Genomic DNA, 24,371 nt, shown 5'->3' with positions numbered 1-24,371 from the left:
CATTTGGAGTATAGAGCCAAAAGAAGGAGAAATGCTTCACTCTCCCACTATTTACGCAGGGCACTGTGTGTGTGTGTGTGTGTGTGTGTATGTGTGTGTGTGTGTGTGTGTGTGTGTGTGTGTGCGTGTGTGTGTGTGCCTGTCTGTCTGTCTGTCTGTCTGTCTGTCTGTCTTAGAACCTGTGTTGTGTCATCTCTCCGAGTTTGTATTTGTGTGTAAGAGAGAGAGTATGTGAGAGATAGTGTGTCTCTTGACTTGTGACTACCATTTTCTTTTTTTCTCTATAAGATTTTATTTCTTCAAACATTTAAATTCTCTAACTTTCTCTCCCTCTCCATGTCTCTCCTTCTCTCTGTCTTCTTTAGCATCCACCTCATACCCTTTGTAAGGCACCGGTCCTAATGTTAGACTGAAAGTTGAGCTGTGGAAAACAACACACCACTGGGAGACAGGCATAGCTGCCCAGACAAAGGCAAGGAGAAGCAAATCTACAAACACTAACAGACAGAAAGAGAGATAGGGATTTTGGAAAGACACAAACTTACAAATAGAACAACATTTCTTGTGTAAACATAGATGCTAATTCACAAAGAAAGAAATAAGGAAATAAAGTGGAGGGAAGAGCAAGAAATGGGAAGGAGTAGAAGGAAATGAGGGAGAAGCCTTTAAAGAAAAAGAAAGTTGATCCTCTTTTCCCCAGATCTTTCTCTGATCTCCACGATATGTCCTCTTTAAATGGATACCTCATACTCCCGTGTGTCCTAGGAACCAGGTAAGAATAACAAACCAGGATCATAATTAGTTTGGAATGTTCAAGCAAAACATTCTCTTTCTCTAGTTAAATTTCTACTTGATTTGAGTATGAATCCATGTAGGGTCCTTGTCATCTCCAATCAGTTTGGACATTTTAGGTATCAGTTGAATTATCAGTTTTGCATAGAGTAAAATATCACCTTGATCATTCTTGCCCTCACTAACAATCCAGTCACTGATGATGTACAATTGCAGTTCCATGAGGTGTCCCACAGGGTTCGATTTTGGGTCTGATACTGTTCAATATTCATATTAATGATATTGCTTATAAACTATAAACTACATCTTTATGCTGATGATATTGTTGTATACTCATGTGCATGCTTTAGAAACCTTGCTATTGACAACCTGCAGCTTGCCTTCATTACTATACAGAATTTGCTTCGAGACCTTAAATTAGTTTTGAATGCAGATAAGACTGTGGATGTTTTGTTTTTTTAATGGACAATGTGCAGTGCTCTGCATAAGTAATGACAGTGAAACATTTTTATTTTCATTTTGGCTCTATACTCAAAAAGATTTTAAATCAAACAATTACTATGAGGTTGAACTAGAGATGCTTAGTTTTTATTTGATGGTATTTGTGTACATATTGGTTTCACCATTTAGAAATGGCAACACTTTTTATACACAGGGGCTTGTAGGCCAAGGAAGACTTATACAGTGCATGGATGAAGAATGCCCACCATCATTAAGAAAACCCACAAAACAGCTCACAGATCAGGAACACTCTCCAGGAGGTAGGCGTGAATATGTCAGAGACTATATATCACCAGACGAACTACAGAGGCTTCACTGAAAGGTGCAAACCACTAGTTATCCTCAAAAAGGACTATCAGGTTACCTAAAAAGTCTGAAGGGGTCTGGAAAAAGTTATTGTGGACAGATAACACTAATATTATCATGTACCAAAGTGATTGCAAGAGAAAAGTCTGGAGAAAAAAAGATCTGAAGATTTACAGCATACCACCTCATCTGTGAAACATGGTGGAGGGGGTGATATGGTTTGGGCATGTATAGCTGCCACAAGAACTGGCTAACTTGTCTTAATTTATGATGTAAACGGCTGACAGCAGCAGCAAAATGTATTCTGAAGTGCACAGAAACTAATTCATTATATTAATCTGTCCCATTACTTTTGGGGCCCAGAAATGGGGTGAAACCAACATGTATAGACCCTCACATAAACGTTGAGAAACTATAACCTCATAGTAATTGTTTGATTTCAAATCCAAACCTTTGGAGTATAGAGCCAAGAGAAGAAAACACTGTATTTTCTATTTTTACTGTTCGTTGTTTATATTGCTTTGGTTTAAAAACAGGGCAATGACTTAACAGAGACTTGGTCTCACTGGGGCTCCCCTGACAAAATAAAGGTTCATAACAATGATCACTTCATACTCACCCCTGCCTCATATAGAGGGTTGTTGAAGTCAGACTCAACCGTAATTGGGCTGTATGAGTGGGTGTGAGAGAGAGATTTCCAGAAAAGAGGCTTCCACTGCAGTCTACATACACTGAGAAGAAAGAGAGAGAAGGAAGAATGGCTGTTAAAGGCAAATAACAAAGAATACATACAGTTGACTTCTGTGAGTTCTGTAAGAATATTGCACATAAAGTTAACTTCTGTAACTTAAGTAAGTAGAAAGACTATTTCAATTGGGTGAATTGCAAAACATGAGTGGACCCAACTGTACCCGACCATGGCTCCGACCACAACAGTGTTGCATGTAGCCTGCAGTTGTCAGTCTACCAATAACTCAACTAAGCATGTGCTACAGTCAGCTTTACAGTTTAAGACAGGCGGCAGTGAAGGCTAGTGGCCAATGACAGCACCAATGTCTGTAATGCACCAGCTCGTCAGCACATTTTCAAGGTGACATCATTTTTTGTCACTGAGGTCCAGTTGGGTCGCAGCTAGAGTGGGTGTTCGGATTCGGCTCTGAATGTTCACGGGTCCAGGCACAGCACTTACTTTGTGTAATACATGTAGATTCCTCCAATCAGAAGGATGACCAGGATGATTGGCAGGATAATCGCCAAAGCAATGTTCTCACTTAGCATCTGATGGGAGGGCTCAAACGACTGAGAGACTAGAGACATAACCCAAAAGAGTAAGTTCAAGCAGTGTCATCACTATTATTTCCAACAAGTACCACACGTAGCATATAACTTATTTCTTAACTTACATAACCCACAAATATTCTTTGTAATAATATTGTTTACTATCAATATAATATTATTCAGGAAAATGAGTTTCCTGTCTTTTCTTTTACAGATATATCATAGACATAAGTATCTTCCTTAGGTAGCTCTCTTAAAGCAGCTATCAGTGATTTCTGTACGCAAGGTCATCAATGAAATGTAAACTTTAACATACAAATAGCACTCAATTTGTTGTGCTCAAGGACATTACATTCCCTAAGGACAGCATTACTTTTTTTAAATTGTGATTTTAAGCTATACATAATTTGTTTACACTAAGAATTGTTAGCGACTAATGGGATTCACTGGGCCTGCAAACAACACCACCCCAGCTTACATTTTCACCACCCCAGCTTACAGAGTCTCTTGAAGGAAAGGGAGCTAAAAAACACAATGTATTTATAGCAAAAAGAGAGTAAGATGAAGAAAAAGAAAAATCACCTTCTAATTTATGGTCATCTAACAGCTCCTCATATGCCACTGTAAGATACAGAAGTGCAGGTTATTTTCCTAAAATCATCATTCATGATGAATGCTTAATTTATCTACAGTATTTGTAAAGTATCTTAAAAACATTTCAGTTCAAATGCACAATTTAATCCTCCTGGAACCGCATCCATATTTGCAGCAGTCCAACACCACTAACACCAATTGTCACCTTTGCAGAAGGGCGGCGGGCTGTTCCATTGAGAGGGGTGGCCTGGAACACAATTGATAATGACCTCCCCAATGAGTTCATAACCCTCATAGCAGAAGAAACGCAGTGTCTCTCCAGCCTGGTAGCTATGCTTGTACAAGGTCTGGTAACCATTGTCCGGCACGCCTGGGTTTGGACATGGGTCATACTTCACTGTTTGGGTGTAAAGAGAGATAGAGCATGTGTTAGTCTAGGATTACAGTTGACTATGTTGCAAGATACACGACTTCACACTCTCGCACAGTCAATGACTCACAGACACATTTGGGGCTGCGGTCGCTCCATTTTGGGGTGCCAGTGTCCCGTCCATGGCAGGAGATCTGCCCGGGGCCTTCCAGCTGGTAACCCTGGTTACAGGAGAAGCGCACCACTGTTCCAACAGCAAAACCAGACTCTGGGCGCACCGAACGTGCTCCATTCACCACCTCTCCTGGATCAGGACACTGCTGGACTGGGGTGGGTAAGGTCATGTTATGTTTTTAGTGATTGCACAACACTTGTCAGGGGATTTCTTTTTTTCTCAATTAGAGAGTACATAAAACCATAGCACTGTACTGGTTGCCATCATTCATTTCTCTTCAATGTAATTCATATGTATGAAATTACTGCATAGCAGGCAGAGAATTAATACTTTATGCTAGTTCTGAAGTCCATATAAAGCTCTGTAGTCTAAACACTTTTGAGGTCTCCTTGTCTTACTACTTGTTTTTAACAGCATTTGGTCATAGTGGTATGCATGTTTGACTGAATTTGGACCTTTGTCCATCGTGGTGAGAAAATGATAGCAGTGATTTTTGTAAACCCTAATATTGGTTGGGACTTTTGGAATGTATACGTGGCTTGGCTTGGATTCTCACTATAAAGTCGTTCCTTTATGTGTTGGCTGATGTTATGTTACTATGTCCTATGAGAACCCCTGTCGGCCATACCTTTGATGCAGGTGGGTGGACTGTTGCTCCAGGAGAGGTCCCATTGGCAAGTGATGATATCAGAGCCACTGATGTCGTACCCCGGCTGGCACTGATAGGTCAATACACTGCCTCTCACTGGGGAGGTGTGGGAGGAGCTAATCCAGCCAAATTCGATTTGCAGCAGGGCAGGACAAGTATCATTGGGCTCCACCTCTGAATGAAACATAATATATAATAATATTGGATGTAAGCTTAATCAGGAATGATGGTTAAATGGAATGATTATTGAATTTTCTCTTGGACATATGCCGTAATAATGGTAAATGCTAAGTGGGGCCCTTGGATGGCTGACAACCTAACATTAGTGCTTACCTTTGCGATATTACCCAAACCATTAACGTAGTCTCGATGCCAAACTCATGGGGTCAGCACAATTCCAAATTCATTGAGTCTGACAAGGTCAGTGTGTTCAATGGCTATAGTGAAGTCAAAATCTGGATGTGCTGTTCAAAATTAAATTCCTGACAGGTCGTAGAAACAATCAAATACAAGAGAATGGGGTTGAAGGCTGGAGGAGCTGTTGAACCTCAGCCAAGAAGTGCCGAACTCAAGCACTTCCAGCCACATAACTGGAACAAAATTGGGCCTATTGCCACTTAATTCTGCTATGATAGGATTTCGCCTGCCTTCCACCGTTCTGACAGTTAGTAATTAAGTAATATCTTGTCCTCTTATTCAATGTTTGTATTGTACCTTCTTTTTTTTACTATTTAACAAAAAAATAACATTTGGTCACACACAAAAAGAAATCCTACCCATTCCTGTCTATATGCATTCGTACCACGGTAGTGAATGAGGAATCCCTGGCTCAGGATGAAGGTAGAATCATCAGAGTCACTCTGGAACTGAATAGTGACCTCTGAACCCCCCGACACGACCTGGAAGCGCTCTCGCGACCCCAGGTACTGGCCAATCACATGGGACATGAGGTCGTGCCCATCAAATATGGTAAGGACATCATTGTGGCGGATATTCAAGCTTTGAGAGGGAGAGAGAAAGAAGAGAAAGAGGAGGAATCTTACTAATCTATGGGGTTCTGCAGCAAATGTTTAACAAAGAACAACAAGCAAACAGTTGAATTAGCAATTCCTCAGAAAATATACTTTTATCATAGACTATATTTGTTTATTAGTATCTGAGGTTCTTTGTTTTCCCATATACTTCAATGTTATCAGTCACTTCCACCCCGAGTCTGCGTTTGTTTACTAACATGAAATCCAACTATAGCTTGCGGCCCGAATGAGTATGCTATACAGCGCCCTCCATAAGTATTAGAAAGCATTTTGTCTTCTTTTAGCTCAAACGGTTTGGCTTTAACAGTTTGGATTTCAAATCAAACAATTACAATGGGGTCAAGGTTCAAGATTCTCAGCTTTAATTCAATGGGTTTTTTTCAGATTGGGTTGACCATATAAAAAGTATTTCAGAACTCCAAAAGGATTGAAAGAAATAGTATAATATGCAAATAAAGTACCTATGTTTAGTATTTGGTCAACAATCCTTTGCATGCAATGGCTGCCTGAAATCTGCGACCCATTGACCCCACCAGATGCTGAGTATATTCTCTGATGATGCTCTGCCAGGCCTGTACTGCAGCCATCTTCAGTTGTTGTTTATTTTGAGGTCTTTTTGCCTTAAATCTTATCATCAGGAAATGAAATGCACGTTCAATTGGATTTAAAATCATACAGCAGCTTCATCATACAGCATCATACTGGCAGAGCATCACCAGAGAAGGTAATGACCTCAGGCAGTTATTGCATGCAAAGGATTGTTGACTTCATAGCAATTGTTTAATATTAAATCCAAACTTTTGGAGAGTAGAGCCAAAAACAAGAATCCTTCACTTTCCCATGACTTATGCAGGGCACTGCACACTCCAACAGGGATGAGTTATCATGTTTTTAAAAAAAATTACAGCACTACTACACATGCTTGTTGGCTAATGGCCTACACTCACATCTGCACGTCCAGCTCAATGCGCTTCTCCTCGTTACCGTGGATCTGCCACACACAGTCCTGCCCCTTGGAGTAGCTCTGGGGCCAATCAGGAGACAGGACAGTGCCTGAGGGGTCAGTCAACTCTCCCCCACACAGAGCTTGGCGAGGTATGCAGGAGGTACGCAGGACAGGGAGAGAAGAGGGAATGATGTAGAGATGGTGGGGTGAGGAGAGGGAAAAGGGGATGAATTGAGATTCCATTTCCTTGTTTGGTATGCATCTTTCACCCTGCTCAGATGAGTCAGAGAGGAGATGTGGAAACAACATGCAATAGAGACAGGTCAGTGTGCTGCTAAAACCTCAAACCTCAATATTCTTTCGCCGTAAAACTAAACTTTCAAATGGTTAACACACTGAAGCTAGTCAAATATGTAGGACAGAGACTTTTTTGATATTCATGTGTTCTGTATTATGTATCCTGTTCAATCTGCTACTACTTGTGTTGACACATCGTCTGCCCAAATAACCCACCTTCTTATACTACAGCTCAAATAACTATCTTTCTTTTGAATATATTATTCATTGTTCATTGGACTATTCATTGTTATCTATAACTGATTATATCTATCTTTCATCATTGGGTGGGGGACTAGGAACTAGCCTAGCTGAAGCTCGACCAATGAAGCATTTTCTCAAACTAATTAACTCTCGTGTTGGCGGTCCATATTCAAGCCGGCTTCTGAGTGAGCGCATTGATTGGTTCTCACATGTTTTGTATTTGCGTTAGGGCGAGGCATCTTGTACCTTGCTCCTTTCGTTGGAGCAAAAAAGTGATGGGGTGGTTCCTAAAACAAACTTACCTCATGGTTCTTTTAATTAAAAAAGATACAAGATAAACGACACAGGGGATACACACACCAGCATAAGTCACAGTCTCTTCATTATCCACATATCGTGCCGACAACAAAATCAAAGGGCCTCCCGAGACTGAAGTCATGTACAGAGTACGACAGACTTCGAGTCACGCTTTAGGTAGGCTAAGGATTCATATTCATTCATCAAAAAAAGTGCATCGTATTTTCAATAGATTTTCAATTCCAGTGAATCGAAATGGAGTTGACCCCAACCTGGCCCCTACCTTTGCACACAGGCTCGCTCTCATTCCAGTGAGGGTCGCTGGGGTCAACACACTCAATGACCCCTGACCCCTGCTCCATGACGAAGCCTGGAGAGCAGGAGAAGGTTACTGTGGTCCCAAGTGGGAAGGTGATGTCACTGCTGCTGAAATTCCCATGCGGCAAGTAGGGTTCATAACAATGTTCCCCATCAAAAGCTGGGGAAGTGAGATAGAGTGAGAGAGAAAGGGGAAAAGAGGGAGAAAGGAGGAGAGAGACAGATTAATTTGGGAGAGAGAGAGAGAGAGAGAGAGAGAGAGAGAGAGAGAAGGAAATAAAGAGTGAATGAATTAAAGTGTCTGGGAGACGAGAGACGGAGAGATTGGAAAAAATGATTTGTGTGTTGATGAGGGGAGCATTTCGGAGTGTGTCTATCAGCTCACCCTCGTAGCGCAGAGCCAGAAGCAGCGGGATGGAGGAGGAGTCGGCCGTGAGCTCCAGGTAAAGTGTCGCCCCTTCACTCACAATTCCACGTTCCGGAACGTCATCCAGATCCGAGTCAAAGAGCAGAGGAGCCATAGAGTTGTTCCCGCTGCGAACGATCAACCTGACGGAAAGAGAGAAGGATAGGGTGTGAATGTGGGTGGGAGGGAGGATGAACCAAGGTTTAAATCATTCAAAAGCTGTTACGTGTAGACAACGTCGCAGATATGGTAGCGGAGTTGTTTTGAGCTCCACAAAATGTCCTATGGATATTGAAAATGGTGAACTAGCCATCAAATAAAACATTAAAAAAAAAACTGAATGAGTCATGGTAGAATACAACAACAAACTCATAGAGGAGATAAAGACAGAAAACAAGGCCCTCAGAGCCACAGTATTTGTTGCCTCTTCGCCCATATTCATTTGATTCATCAGCAGCCCAAGGACAGTATTATTTGAAAGCGATGAATTGATGTTCATTTTTATAAATCACATAATAACATGTAGGCTATCAAATACATTTGAATAGAGGCACAAATGTGGACATTTGCTTTGTAAATATGGTCATGTGCGACATTCCAAACATCAGAGATTAATTGTCATTGAGCTTGAAATTGTTTCAGTTTTGAATCATCCAATACAGCCTTTACGAATTATTTAGGAACATGTTGACAAACTGAACATGAGCAGTTATCCACAACAGGGTGGTAGGCTATAAAAAAATCCACATCCAGGATTTCCCCCTGCTTTACCCCACCCAAATGGGCTGGTGGTGAAAACCTTAAGCGGGTGGGGGGAGGTGAAAAGGGGAGGTGAAAGGGGAATTCAATTCTCACTATGCACAATGCACTATAGGCATCTCTGTCACAGCCAAGTAGAGGCATGGGAGAGAAAAACTGATCTCCTCTGTCGAGCCTCTATCCAGTCAAAATCCCACTGAAACCCCAAATCCTTTAACCTATCTTGCTTGAAAATTCGTAACTTTATTCTGTAATCCATAGGTTGCATTATCAAAGCTCAGGCTTATTCACGTCAAATTGTCCCCCACTTTTTCGTGCTGTTGCGTGCTGCGCATATGAGAAAATGTGTGATGACTACAACAAACAGTATGAGAGTAGATAAGGATATCTGAAAAACACAAGTTGGTCCCCGTTAAGATAACTTCACATTTAAACAATGTCCACTTTTCATTTCCCTGTAATTCATGACCTGATCTGCTAATTAGTTATTATTAATTATTTTAGGACATATTCTGGCATTAGTGCAAGGAGTTAATCTATCTTGCAGCCTGATTAAACAAGGCTCTCCAATCACAAACGCTTTTCTCTCTCATGTTTATTGTTGTGATTATTTAGTTACAAGGAAGGAACACAAATGTCAGCACTGTCAGTAATTTCTACCACAGAAGGATGGATCTTTTCAAACCTCCTTCACAGCTCTTGCCTCCACCTGGTGGTGGCTTTCGGCAGCACTTCGCACGTCTTCACAACTGGTATCTGCCATAGCTGCTGCATTGAGGTAGCCCATCACTGCGATGACAACATGCATATTTTAAACAGTGACTTACTCTACCCTACTTAGAAAAACTATGTTTGGAGAGCCTTTACGCACAAACTGAAAAGATGTTTGTTTGAATCATCGCAAGTTAAAGAAATTGCAAGTTAAAGAAAACACTTCTAGCAATGTGTCATCTGCCCAACACATCACAATCAGATATTGGATCTCTGTCAGGGGGACGCACAAATCCACAGACCCACACTCTGCCCATCTGATCATAACACCTACTGTGTCTACAGGAGAGTGCTGAGGAGGGAGCCAACGCAAAAGTGGCAAGTGAAGGATTTGTCAAATGACAGGACTCACATACTAGTACTAATAGGCTGTTTTGACTGCACAAATTGGACTCAAATTGTTTCAAGAATCCAGTGACAACATAGATGAACTAGCTGATGTGGTGTGCAATTATATTTCCTTCTGTGTGGATACAGTGCTCTCGAGCAAAAGTGCTATGATTTATCCGAACCAAGTCACAAAGGGGTTTACTGTGCAAGAAGAATATTGCTTTTCATGAGGGCAATGAGACAGCTAAAATGGAATCTAGGATTGAGGTCAGAGATTAAAAAAAGCTTGCTTGGAATGGAATGAGAACTATGGTTGGGTTACAAGACAAGGTAAGGTGATTAATGTTAATGATTTTAAAACTAACACAGAACTGGCTGATGTGGGGTAATCAGGAGAAAAGATAGACTGTGCGACCTAACTCTGTTCAGAGTGGGAGAAATAAGAGTGGGAGGAAATGCGTAAGTCTGGAACAAACAGTGTGCTTGTGTGACAGGATGTCCTGCTTCTGGGGGACAGTGTCTAGGAGGGAGGAGCTGAACAGCTCCCCGGGCCCCCTTGGCTCTAGGCATGTCGCTCCTTCCTCTGAGACCCCCATGATGGAACAGGGGAGGTCCCAGTGGAACGAGAGGCAAAGCTGGCAGTCTGGGCCAGTCCCTGTGCTGCTGCCGTCAGAGGTGGCTGCGGCGCCTTGGGTATGTAGGTGTGGAAAACACGAGAGAGCAAACTAGACTCTTTCGCACTTAGATGGTGGTCTACACAATGGAAGCTCACCCACCAGCTAGCAACAAAACTTGTGTGGCACCCTATGGGCATGAGAGAAACTAGCTAGGCTAGTGACTAATTCAATCTCTTGTTGGCGAACCAAACTGGAACAGTGGAACAGTTAGGCTAGGTGGCTTGGTTCTATCGGAACACTGCTGATGGGCTTGCGGATAAGCCAGTGAAGAGTGAAAAGAATGAAATGGGCGCGCATTGCAGTAGCATTTATAGGCTGGGCTGGGGCAGGGTCAGAACACCTTGTAGAGAAAACATTTGTTAAGTGCATCTAAAGAGCATCATGAGAGCAGAGGGGCATGCATCAAATATGAATCATCTTTGGGCTTGAAACACTGTCCTCAGATCAGCTTTCTCTGTTCCAATTCTTATTTTCACATGAGGATTTATACGCAATACTGACACTAGCTCTTGGAGATATTATTTCCACCTATGGCAGTGCATCTCAACACAACAGCGGCAAACGCCGTCTTTCTCAATTCATGTGAAACCGTAAGCTTCTATAATATTAATTGGTTCATTTTGATGCGCCCGAGATCACAGTGACGCCATCATGTTATGAAATCTATAGGCCTAAATTATCTCAATTTGCAAATGATCCATACATTCATTATTGAAATATAATTAAGCCTATGAAACAAAATATCCTCATGACATAATCACATTTACAAGTTTCAAAACAGCTTCTTGATCAGCAATTGATATGCTTGTTTGGAAACACATGTGCAGTTGCCTGGATGAGCGACAGAGGAGAATAAAACTATGAATTCTACGTCTGACGGACATGTTGTGGGTGTAAAGTGATTCAGTAGGGCAAAAACCCACCTTACGATGGACGTTGCTGCTGTATGAGTGTTCCGAGGCTGTACGAGTGGTTTCAAGTGCAATGTTAGTAACAAGGGTTTTGGGAAACAGGCCACAACATAACAACTCTTATGATGCACTAACGTGGGCTCTTATGATGCACTAACGTGGGCTCTTATGATGCACTAACGTGGGCTCTTATGATGCACTAATGTGGGCTCTTATGATGAACATAACATTTGGGAAACGAGGCCCAGGTTACCTGGGAAACGAGGCCCAGGTTACCTGGGAAACGAGGCCCAGGTTACCTGGGAAACGAGGCCCAGGTTACCTGGGAATGAGTTGAGCAACTTCTATCCTTCCGTCCACTAGTATTTATAGAATAATATTTGGATGGGAGAATAATATAAGCCTAGGATACAATAGGCCTACTGTAGATCTAGACAATAGACGGTGCCTGTCATGGGCTCATGCTACCACAATGAGGGTCTGACAATGTCTGAGAAACATGGATTTGTGAGTGAAGCGTCAACTCATCTTGGCTTACTTGTCGTCGTCCTCATCCAGCGCAACCCTTTCAAAGTGGAGGTGGAGCCTATGTCCCTCCTTGGCCTCCAGTAACCAATGGCAGCTGAGATTGTTACTGTTGCTGTGGTTACTCGTAGAGGGTGGAGGTGGCGAGAGTATTCGGCCCACGGTTGCATTTCGGATCCACCCTCCACATGACACAGCTGAGAGAGAAAGACAAAGATTCAACAATCAAGTGAATAATGAGTCATCCCGTGTACATACACATCCTAGACACCTTTTTTCAGGTCACCATTACACTTTTTTGGCTGTACAAGTTATTTATTTATTTATTTGATGGTATTTGTGTAAATATTGGTTTCAAAATTCAGAAATTACAACACTTTTTATGCATCATCCCCCTATTTTAGGGTACCCAAAAGTAATGGGACAATTGGCTTGACAGGTGTTTCTAGTAAGTCAGGTGTGTTACATCATTTGTGCAGGCATAAGAGAGCTGTCAATGTGTAGTATTGATTCTAAGCTTTGGATTTGCTTTTGCAGTTTGCTCTTGGTGTCTGTCAACATGAGGACCAAAGATGGGCCAGAAGTGTTTATCTCAACAACTTTATCTACCCCAATTCCTCTGCCCAATGACACACTAATGGCACTGGACCAGTTCTTTAGGAGAATATATTCACCTATGGGAGCAAACACTCAAGTCTAATAGTTTACGTTCATGCACTAATCACAGATTGGGCAAACGTTACAAGTTGCTAATGTAAATGATGATCATTGAGCAAACTGAGGTTGATTGGCTCCCATTGCCTCTCAGAGTTTTGTCATAACTCTCAATGTAAAATGTGATGTGGTAACCTAAAGATACAAGACACAACACACAGTAATGCCCAATGAATTAGTGAATGCAGGGAGAGAGAGAGAGAGAGAGAGAGAGAGAGAGGGAGAGAGAGAGAGAGAGAGAGAAAAGCATTACTGACCAACACACTGAGGCTCAGGAGAGCTCCAGTGGGGTCGCGTAGTGTTGAGGCAGGTGGCCACCTCATGACCCCTGACCTGGAAACCTGGGTCACAGTGGAAGTGGGCCTGACCTCCTGGATGGATGTCTGTCACTGTTACACCCCCTCCCTCAGGAGAGAGAGGGAATGAGCAGGAGAGGAGGAAAGCTGTTATGTGTGGGAGAGATATGAAGAGAGACACAGAGACAAAGAAAGATGGAGGATAGAGCAAGAGATTAATTACACAAGACATGGCAGGATGAAATTTGACCAATCACACTACATCCCTTTCGTGGTTTAATCACAGGGCTAATTGATGTTGATTACCTTGATAGTGGAGGCTGAATGCCCCATGATTGGTCTGCCGGAGACTGCGGTAGTGAATCTGCACCTGATTGGTTGAGCTGCGAATCACCTGACCTTCACTCATCAGGGTCTCATTGGCTAAGAGCTCTGGTCCCACCCCTCCCAACCCTAGGATGATCAGAGACTCCTCCTTTGACAGGTTAACCTTCCTTACCTGGGGAGAGAGGAAACGGTGGATGACGTATACTGTTAATCAATTAATCATTTTCAGATAATGAGTCATCCCGTGTACCCACTATGTAACCTGAAACAAATAACTGCCTATATATGCCGATATTACAATATCTACATCTAAAAAAAATACATACATATTAAAAATGTTCAAAGAGCAGTATGATTCCAGCCAGGTATGCAATGATTCCAGCCAGGTATGCAAGAGTAAAAGGTTGCTGAATTTTTTGGAACTGGTGAGGTCACAGAGAGCATTGACCGCTTCCATTGTCTAGATCCTCACTGGGTGACTTGTGACCACTTGGGTATCGAGCAGGTAGAGTTTTCTAGCGCTTGGGTGTTTGTTGTTCTCCCTCAATTTAGTGATCAGCCATCTCTCTCAGAGGTGTAAAATATTGGCTTGAATCTGTCCGATCCGTTATCGCAGATAAACATTTGCCCATTTGGCAGCTTGACTTCTTCCTTATTTAAATTTCCAATGTCTTGGTCCAAGTGAAAGGATGAGTTCACTGATGAAGCCCCCTTATGCATGGACACTTCCATGCTTGCCATTGGCACTAAAATACTCAGTAGCTGAATAGAACTGCTATTAAATCAAAGTGTGGTTAAGATGGAAGTAGACAAGAAAAGCAGTAGAAGGATGATACAAACAAACTTTTGGCTAAAGCTAACTCATTAATAGTAGTAACCAAACAGTTGTCGTTATGCATGAAATCACAAATAGAGCATTGCCGAATGGGGCCTCAAATGTCTGTGGAAACCGACATGGGAATGTAATGTCAGTGTGCTGTTGGAAGCTTGTGTATTTTGCTGTGGCTATCCTGCCTTAAGCTCAGGAACCTAGTTTCTATTGGAAGCCAGCTGTTTTCAAGCCAATTGCTATGAATTGCTGTCAATCTCCAGTGGGAGGGCCTGACACTATCCTGCAAGGCATTTAACCCCTGCTCACCTTGGACCAGGACTAATACATTTGGGATTGAGCCAATCACCAGATCCTCACCTTACTGTTACCCTTCTTCCAGTTTCTGATCATCATTTTGTATCCTTCTCCCTGTCTCTCAAATCCTCCCCCTCCCAGTCAGTCTCTACCCACACTGTATCCTCTCGTCGTAACCTGCATACCCTCTCACTCACCGCTCTCTCTTCCTCTGTCTTATCCGCCCTACCCTCTGTTGAAGCATCTTTGGTAGCCGACAGCAGACGACACAGTCACATTCCTGGTGTGGAGTGGTGTCGATTGAGGCCTCCTTTGGTGGCTCTGATGGCTCACAGCAGATAACACAATCATCCTCCAGGTATGACGTGTCCTTCAATGGTGGTGGCGGTGAGGTCATTCTCTTGGTGTGCGCCCCTCGGCCTCCTTTGGGTCTCTCTGGAACAATGATTCTCACCTTCTTCTTGATAACGGTGAGCTCTCCATCACCCTCAGAGGTTTGAGTCGCCCGAGTAGCCACGCTGCTACGCCTCTTGAGTATAGGTTTCGGTCGATAGTAGGCAGTCTCGGATTCAGACTCTGACTCTAGGATTAGGCCTCCCGGTGGGGTCATCTCCCTGGGTGGTGTCGTGGTTTTGCTGTACCGTTGAGGGGACCTTGTCTTATGCCTATTGGCAGTCGGAGCGGTGCTCGTAGCCTTTGGCGCCATCTCCAGGTCTCTCTTTATGGTAAACTTGGATAATGAGATGCCTACATGCCTCCTGGAGAGTGTTCTTCACTTGGCTGGATGTTGTGAAGGGGTTTTTCTTTACCATGTGAAGGATCCTGCGGTCATCCACCACTGTTGATGGACGTCCAGGCCTTTTTGTGTTGCCGAGCTCACCAGTGTGTTCTTTCATTCTCCGAATGTACCAAACTGTTGATTTGACCACTCCTAATATTGCCACTATCTCATGTCCATGAAACAGCTTTTGAGTCAATTGTCCAATTACTTTTGGTCCCTTGAAAAAGAGGGGGCTACATATAAAAGAGCTGTAATTCCTAAACCCTTCCTTCAATTTGGATGTGAATACCCTCAAATTAAAGCTGATAGTCTGCACTTTAAGCCCATATTCATATATAACTGTAACTTGAATATGTTTTGGTAAACAGCTAATAACAAAAATAATCCAAATATATATGGACCTAACTGTGTATCGCCTGCATTCATTCTCTGTGGAACACGAGCAGTGCATGACGGGATTGTGCGCAAGCAAATTAAGCTGGGCGGCGTGATGAAAATGGTTTAATCTGGCTGAATATTATTTTGTATCGAGTAAAGTCTTTTTGTCTATGGCCATAAGGGGTAGAGCCGTTTCACCTACAGCCATAGAGAGTAGAGCCTTTTTTGTTTAAGGGAGTATGGCAGTTTGGTCTCACAACTGAGGGAGTATAGCTGGTTGATCGGCTGAGAACTGAGGATGTCCTAAAATGGACACCGTAATTATTATCATTATTCACTAGTGACGAACATGGCGGTGATGATGTGCCTTACCTGTATCTCCACACCGTAACCCGGATACACATTAATGCTGTAGGTGCACTCCAGAGGGGAAAAGGGGGATGAGGACAGAGGGTCTGGGGACTCCAAGATTCCCTCCATCCCTGAGAGACTGGCATTGCACTGCACTGGAGAGAAGAAGAAGAAAAAAGACAATAAATAAGAAGTGAATGAGAGAGGGGAGGTGGAGAGAGAGGTGTGTGTGTGTGTGTGTGTGTGTGTGTGTGTGTGTGTGTGTGTGTGTGTGTGTGTGTGTGTGTGTGTGTGTGTGGGAGAGAGAGAGAGAGAGAGAGAGAGACATAGACAGGCTCAGAGAGAGAGAAAATTAGAATTTTCATGATATCTACGTTTTTTTAATATTCTGCCCTCCATTTCAAGAGGCTCAAATGGACCTAACCCATCCCATTGATAGCCCAATTAGGTTACCAAAAACTGACCGTAACCTTAACCCCTAACACTAACCTGAATCACATTTTTATCAAATGGGAAATTTTATATCAATTTGCTAGTCGGACAAGTGTCCCCTTAGATTTTCCCCATCCTTCACTTTGCATCTGGATAATTGCAATGATCTCACTGCAATGATCTATATACCTGGATAGAGGGTAAGGGGCGCTATAATTATGTCACTGCGATTTCACCAGCAATCTACAGTACGATATGGGGTGGGGGAAGGTAAGGGGGAAATTAGTCTCCTTAGTTAGTTCCCAATTTTCCTAAAAATACTACATTTATTCTGTAATCCATAGGTTACATTATGAAAGTTGGCTTGCGTTTATTCAGGTCAAAATACAGCTAAAACATTTCCCCTGATTCTCCTTGCTGCCCATATGAGAGCTTAGGTAGAGAGAATGTGTGATGACTACAACAAACAGTATGAGAGTAGATAATGTAGATCATTTTTGAAAAACACCAGTTCATCCCTTCCTCTCGTCCCTGTTCATCTTCCTGTGATTCATGAGCTGATCTACTATCTAATTAGCTCGATTTTGCCAAACATAGGAGATATCTTTTTAAATCTTTTCAAATTGGTCATTAAATTACACATGAGCTGTTTTCCACAACCCTGGAATTAAATGTTCTTGCACCCATATGCAGCACATCACATGATGAATAAAACAGATGACAAATCACCAATTTAGAGCTTAAAATTCCCACAGGGACCATATATACTGAAAAGCATATGCACTCACTGCAATGTAAGTCGCTCTGGATAAAACCGTCTGCTAAACGGCATATATTAAAATGTGACGACTTGCACATTCTTTTGCCATATCACATACATGATATGTCATTTAATCAAAACCTGAAAAACTCTGTAATAGGATACAGTACAACTGGTTTAATCGTTGTGCATGCCCTTTTTTTATGCCATAACTGCGGCCTTTGATCAATCTGCCCCTTGGTATGAGCATTGCACAGAAGTTATGATGCATTGTAAAAAGCTCTTGCTTTTCAATGTTTTGAACAAACTGATAATGTTTCACGTGTACATTTAACATTAATGACAAGAAGAGATAAGAGAAAATGCAAGGTATGCATACAGATCTTAAATCAGTGTTCTGTATTGCTTACTTAATCGTAACATTATCCCAATTTTAGGTAGAGAAACTAAGTATGCCTTTACCTGGCATGTGTACTGTGGTTATGGTTGTCGTAGTGATCAAAGTGGTAGTGGTTTCCTCCTCTGTTGGTGGGGATGTCACAGTGATCCCTGCTCGTGATTGGCTGGCTGCAGGCGATGCGGTCAAGGCCGTGGTAAGCACCCCTGGTGACATCCCAGTGGCTGCAGGCTCAGTCTGCCCAAGGGGGACGGCCTGAGTAGGGTTGGTGGTCGTGCCTGCCAGTAAGTCAGAGGGTTAAAAGCACACACACACATACAGTACCCTGTGTAAGTATTTGGACAGTGAATAATTGTTTCTTCATTTCACTCCAAAAGTTTGGATTTGAAATCAAACAATTAATATGAGGTTAGAGTACAGGGCCTGTAGTTATCAAGCCAGCTCGTACAGTAGTCCAGTATTGATTTCACCTGTTCCTTACCATCATTACCTGTGTATTTAGTCTGTGTATTCCCCTGTCTCGTTGCCAGTTCGTCTGTGTACCTTGTGTCAAACGTTCTAGCAATCTTTCCTAGTGTAGTGTATTCCTGGTTTTTGATCTCAGATGGTATTTCTAACTTTGCCTTTTGCCTACCCCTTTTGGAATATCTGCTTGATTTTAGATCTGCCTACCCGTGTCCCAAACCCTGCTTTGTCTACCCCTTCCTGGAATATCCACCTTCCTACTATTGTCTACCTGTGCACCAAACTCTTTTCTGAAATAAAGGATTATTCTTTTGGATTAAGCTTTTGTCCCGAGTCGTGCGATTGAGTCCTCCGCCCTAGTACTAGGCATAACAGAGCTACTGTTTCACAACAAGAAGACAACAAAAAGAGTTTTGCTCAACGATGCCCCCACGATGGGGTTGTATTGCCGCGGTGAAAAACCTCAAATAAAATCTTTGGAGAAGGCTAGTTCATTGCCACTGTACCCCAGCGATATCGTCTGACCTACTGCTCAATAATTCAAAGAATTTGTGTGAGTGATTCACATTTAGTCCTACTTTTACGCGTATAAATAAAAGCAAGTTATCAATATTCTTTAGACTAAAAAGTACTGGCCTATAAGTAATGGTCGACCATACTGAATGCCTTGGAGAGATCTATAAATAAGGCAGCACAATGTTTTGTTTTTTTATCTAGGCAATTTAACACATAATTTCAGACAAATGTAGCCACTGGGACTGTTCTGTGATCAGGTCTAAAGCCTGATTGGTGCACATTTAGAATAGAGTGAGAAGATAAAAAGGTTCTTAGCTGGGAGTTGACCAGGGACTCTAATACTTTGGAAAGGCAAGATAGCTTGGATATTGGGCGGTAGTTATCTAGGTCGGAGAGATCACCACCTTTATGGAGAGGGAGCACATGGGCTGCCTTCCAAACATTGGGGATAGCACCTGAGATAACAGTCAGATTGAAAAATGTGTCAACGACTCCACAATCAGCTGCAATAGGCCTGAATCAAGCAGATCAGCCCCAATAGTTTTTTTTTACATCATTGTTTGATTTCAAATCCAAACTTTGGAGTATAGAGCCAAAAGAAGAACAAATATTTCACCGTCTAAATACTTTATATCTATTATATATCTATCTGTATGTATAGGACATCTTTAGCTCCCTCCTTATCGTTCTCTCTGTATAACAAATCTCTTGGCTCTCACATAGTTTTTTCTTACCATTGCTTTGCTCACAAAGCACTCAACTCTCTCCCCCCATATGGCCATTTCTCACAAGAGATGCAGCACAACATGTCATCTTCCGTCTAGACTACTGCAACTCTCTTCTGGCCGGACTCCCCGCCTCCTGCTATCAGACCTATGCAGCTCATCTAGAATGCTGCAGCCCTTCTGGTGTTCAATCTCCCCAATTTCTCCTCCCTGTGTCACACCCCTCCTCTGCACCCTTCACTGGTATGCAGTAGCAGCTCGCATCAGATTCAAGACCCTGGCGCTCGCCAACAGGGCAGTAAAGGGACAGCCCCTCCCAATCCCCAGCACGATCAGTCCGTTCTTCTACCTCCGCTGGCCGCTTGGCACCAGCATCTTTACGAGGACCTAGTGGTTGCTCAGCTCGGTCAAGGCTCTTCTCTGTCCTAGCGCCCCAATGGTGGAATGAGCTTCCCACCAATGTCAGAGTCACTGCATATCTTCCACTGTAGACTAAAGACTCATCTCTTTAGTTTATACACCTGGGCTTCTCCTCCTGGGATCTCGCCACCTCCTAGAACTTCCCAACATACCCACTTGTACGGTACCTGCTTTTCCACTAAATAAATAAATAAATAAATAACACAAATAAATAATTTCCTTCCCTTTCTCTAGCATTTGGCACTTATTTGTATAAGGCTATTCCTTAGTCCTTACTGTATCTGTCCATATTTGATGCTACATACAAATTAACTTTATGTGGTCGCACACTACTACACACACATGCTTTACCATGGTGTTAGCTAGTAGCCATGTCAGCAATACTAGGAGATTATGTGACGCACTTTCAAGCCTCAAGCGCACCTTTTCACATGTAGAGTACATGCGCTGGTTGCTACATTAAAAGAGAGAAAGGTTATAGAGTGCTATGGGTCCATGTTATGTTATGTTATGTTATGTCTCTATTTGCCAGTCATTGTAATTACTTATTTACCCAATCAGTGTGCAGATGTTATGGTGGTATGTTTACATGCTGTACAGTCTACAACTATTTAGCACTGGTACTATTATCGTATTAGCTTACCCTGTGATAGATTATGGGTGATATTATGATATCATGTTATATTTGTATTAAAAGAACACAACGCAGAGATAAACACGTTCAGGGAAGGCTTAGTAGGGTGGAAAAGTGCTGAGGAGGTTGTTTATTGTACATTTTGTTCTGTTTCATGGGAAAGTTACTACCAGCATGGGGAAGTGACTACCAGCATGGGGAAGTGACTACCAGCCGATAAAGCTGCACCCCAGGGTCAACGGACAGTCAGATAACAAGGCTGAGACGTGTGTGCACATCCAAGTCTTTAACGTATGGACATCTGTCATTGCCTTATATACAGATATAACGACATGAGTCGGATGTAACCCCTGGGTGTGTACATTCTTGCGATATACGGGACAGCCCCTAAAAACTGATTTAGAGAAGCCTAGCTACAGAGCTAGTGAGAATGTACATACATGTCGACTGTACTTGTTCCTGTCGTACGAAATAAATATCAAGACTTCTCTCCCTGATATACGTGGTCCAGACTCTTTCTTCAAAACAGCAAGATCTAACACCTGTATAGTGATATTTACCTGGCTTGTATAGTAATCCTATGTTATATTTTCTATCTCTTATAGAACCACGAATCACACAATTCATTTCACATCCACTTTCCACTATTACAGTTCTGAAGACATCCTTGTATCTGTTCTGACCAAATTCGCCGTGGCGATTCACCAGTGGAAGGAAGCATCTTTGAAAATGTATTTAATTATTTAACAAGGGAAGAATGTAAACTACACTAAAGCTACCCTTGAGGGAAATATAGTTTGTCAATATAAAGCTACTTTGAAAAAGAAAACTAAACGTTAACCCTAACCCTAATAAAAAAAAATAAAAAATCGAAACTAGTTCATCCAACACACAACAGTCAGTAACAGAAAGATGATTAGTCCGTATGTCAGAAACTGAACAACCGAAACGCTCTGAAATCACTGAGAAAGAAAACAGCTGACATGGAGCAAAGTGGGGAGACAGAAAGCAGTGAGGGAATAAATAGTTTGAAGTTCAATTTTGAAGTTCAAGGGCTGGAATAATAGATAGAAAATTCCTATTTCTTTTTTTGTTTTGGGGGGGGAAGATGTAGTGAGTAGTTACAGTAGCTCACAACACTGCTACATGGCAAAAAGGTAGTTAACTATTGAAAACACTACTAAGATTTGAATTTAGTTTAACTATCACCAAGCTAAAGCAAAATGTAGATACACTAAATAGTAGCGGTACATGTAGTGGAACTACTCCCAAGCACTGAGATTCACCATATGCACCTTAGCAACCTAAGTCATAGTTCAGCCTTGTAGTTTATATGGTCCTTAGTCAAGCTGGATTAAGCCATACATTTTTACCCTACTGTCTAAATAATTGTCAAAAATTGAAGACACAGAACCCTACACATGCATACCTCAACAAAGCACATGTTAGCGACGTCAAGCTGCTGCAAACAGTTCTCGCACTCTGAGTTGCTCACACAAGTCTCAAACCTGCAACCTCTGAATTGCCAACACACATGACTGCTGTTCGAGGTACTCAATGGAAACCAGTTACGCCACCGAAAAGATAGCAATTTGATGGCACGGGTGGGGGTATTTGAACTCGAGGAGCAAGTCTCAACTCGGTTACATACACAGGTTCAAATAGACCCATAGACTCCCCCCAACAAACATGCCATGGTGTAATAACTCCAGAACTACCTGTGTCCATAGGGGTGTGTCCTAGGTACTCCTTACTCATGAGGGCTGCATGGATCAGCTCGCCCTGTGGGTGGGAGCCAGGGTTGGGAGGGGCCTCAGGGTCAGGGGTCACAGAGCTCACACCTGAGAGGAAGTAGAGGAATTTAAACTAGGCTAAGCAAACACATTTACACAAAGAAGAAGAATCTATCAGTTATCTTCAGATATCTCCTCTGTGACCTGCTTTGTTTCTTTCTCTCGCTTCATTGAGTGTGTACAAATGTATTTGTGTGTGTAATCATTAGCCTCTCTCTCTCTCTCTCTCTCTATCTCTCTCTCTCACACACACACACACACACACACACACACACACACACATTACCTGTAGTTAGGTGGAGGATGGTGATCGATATCATCACAGCAAAAAGTGTGGGCACCATGATTTGGAATCAGAGGGAACAGCCTAAAGACAGGGGGATAAGAAAGCAAAGAAGATGTAGGGATGACTCAGAATATATATGTTAGCACCATGATTGACCCCAGATTTTAGCAACACTGAACAGTGAGTTCATTTGTTAAAAAACGTTATTTTGGAAATTGGCTTTGCAACATAATAATGCAGAAAAACAGCAGACATGGATGATTATGCTGCAAACCCAATTTCTCCTCTATTGGCAAAGCCTCCATCCACAACTCAAGCCACTGTTTTCTCAGCAGATATATGACCAACAACTGTACTATACATTGTAATCTTTATTAGCATAGTGAAGTATCATCATTGTTGGGGCTGTAATTGTCCTTCTAGCAATGTCCTATCACCAAAGACTACTAACAAAAGGTAAAAAGAGTCTCGAAATTCGGATTTTGAACACGTATTTAGATCATGCGGGTCCCAAGGCCCCATAGGATTGGAAGCCGCGGCATAGGTCTTGTTCTAAGATGTACCTCCTGTGTCACCTTGTCAGATCACTCGACAATGTATGAGCGACAAATTATTCTTCAATTTGTATGAGGGACAATTATTTATCTTTTTTTTTTTAAATCAAGATGTAGCATATAGGGTGCTGCGGAAATCAAAATCTCCTTCTATCCCTTCGCCTATTCATTTGGCTGCTCCAGGCCGTTAATTGCGTTTCCCCCATGTGTTCTGTTTAAATTATCTGCCAAATTCAATCGGATCCCACTCTCCAGACGACAGTCAAAAGATCATTTGCATTAGAGATAATCATAATTTCTGTGTAATTTAAGACGCATCCGATCTCATTGCAGGTAGCATTTGGTATGCAAGGTGATGGAGCGCTAATAGGCAACCGCCTCCTAAAATACATTCAATAGCTAAGCCTACCAGAGACATTAGGCTACGTACCTGCAAAACGTCCTTTCACTCCCCGTATTATTATCCGTTCCTCTTGCCCACAGATTTCCCAATTTCAGTACAAATCTAAAAGATAATGGCGAGCATCAACGCTCCTTCTATACGCCTAGGCTATCGAAAATACAAGCGCGGAATCTGAGCGTCAAATTGGTCTAAATAATAATTTGCTCGCACCCGGCCTTCTTGGTGATGAGCATGCAGCGGTTTTTGGTAAGACTACACCTAACCTTCCAACAATCACAACCATCAATCTCACCAAATATGAGAAACGGTACCCCGCTGTCCTTTTCCTCTGCTCCCCTTTTCTCCTTGATGGTCTGTCTATCCGCCTGTCTGTTTCTAGGGCCCGAAGCAGGCGAGGTTGAAACGCGTAGCAGGTGCTATCCGTGTGGCTGACGCGTTGTCGCTGTCAGTATGTGTAGGGGCACTTGTGTCGGGAGTCAAAGCTCATAGATGCATCCTAGTGGCTGTGAATAGTTATTGCTTAAACTAACTCAATGCAGTCATAATTGAGGAGCTGTCCACCAACATAGTGCTGAAATGCCATCCAGACTTTGATAGCATAGGCCTATTGGTTCCCATATAGTCTACACTTCACTGAAATAGTAGCCTATCATAGATGGATAGTAGCGTCACCTACATAGCCGTAAGAAAGCAAATAAAACAATGTGTTGTTCACTTCACTTCATAGGAGAAATCAGAGTTGGGGGTAGGCTATATGCAATTATATAAGACGGTTGGTAAGGTTGCCCACTTCGGTATTTTCCGTGAAGGAGGAGGAAGCTCTACTTCGGTGCT

At 42.4% G+C, this 24,371-nt stretch overlaps 1 protein-coding gene across 1 annotated transcript; it reads right to left on the bottom strand.

Annotated features, from left to right (window-relative positions):
• Window positions 1-633: 633 nt before the first annotated feature.
• Window positions 634-22,638, bottom strand: sez6l2 (seizure related 6 homolog (mouse)-like 2; the record flags this gene model as incomplete). Its single annotated transcript, XM_083677124.1, has 18 exons — window positions 634-761; window positions 2,219-2,330; window positions 2,789-2,906; window positions 3,460-3,498; window positions 3,677-3,868; window positions 3,972-4,166; window positions 4,645-4,839; window positions 5,468-5,664; window positions 6,647-6,785; window positions 7,766-7,960; window positions 8,186-8,349; window positions 12,193-12,376; window positions 13,151-13,336; window positions 13,496-13,688; window positions 16,174-16,307; window positions 17,807-18,019; window positions 22,220-22,342; window positions 22,581-22,638. 18 exons carry the CDS (start codon window positions 22,636-22,638, stop codon window positions 732-734), a joined length of 2,667 nt encoding a protein of 888 aa, XP_083533250.1. The 3' UTR covers window positions 634-731.
• Between the last annotated feature and the right edge of the window lie 1,733 nt (window positions 22,639-24,371).

This window comes from Argentina silus, assembly GCF_951799395.1.
Source record: "Argentina silus genome assembly, chromosome: 9".
Lineage (NCBI taxonomy): Eukaryota > Metazoa > Chordata > Actinopteri > Argentiniformes > Argentinidae > Argentina > Argentina silus.
The sequence above is the reverse complement of the archived record's forward strand: the minus strand, read 5'-3'. Positions and strand labels throughout refer to the sequence as shown.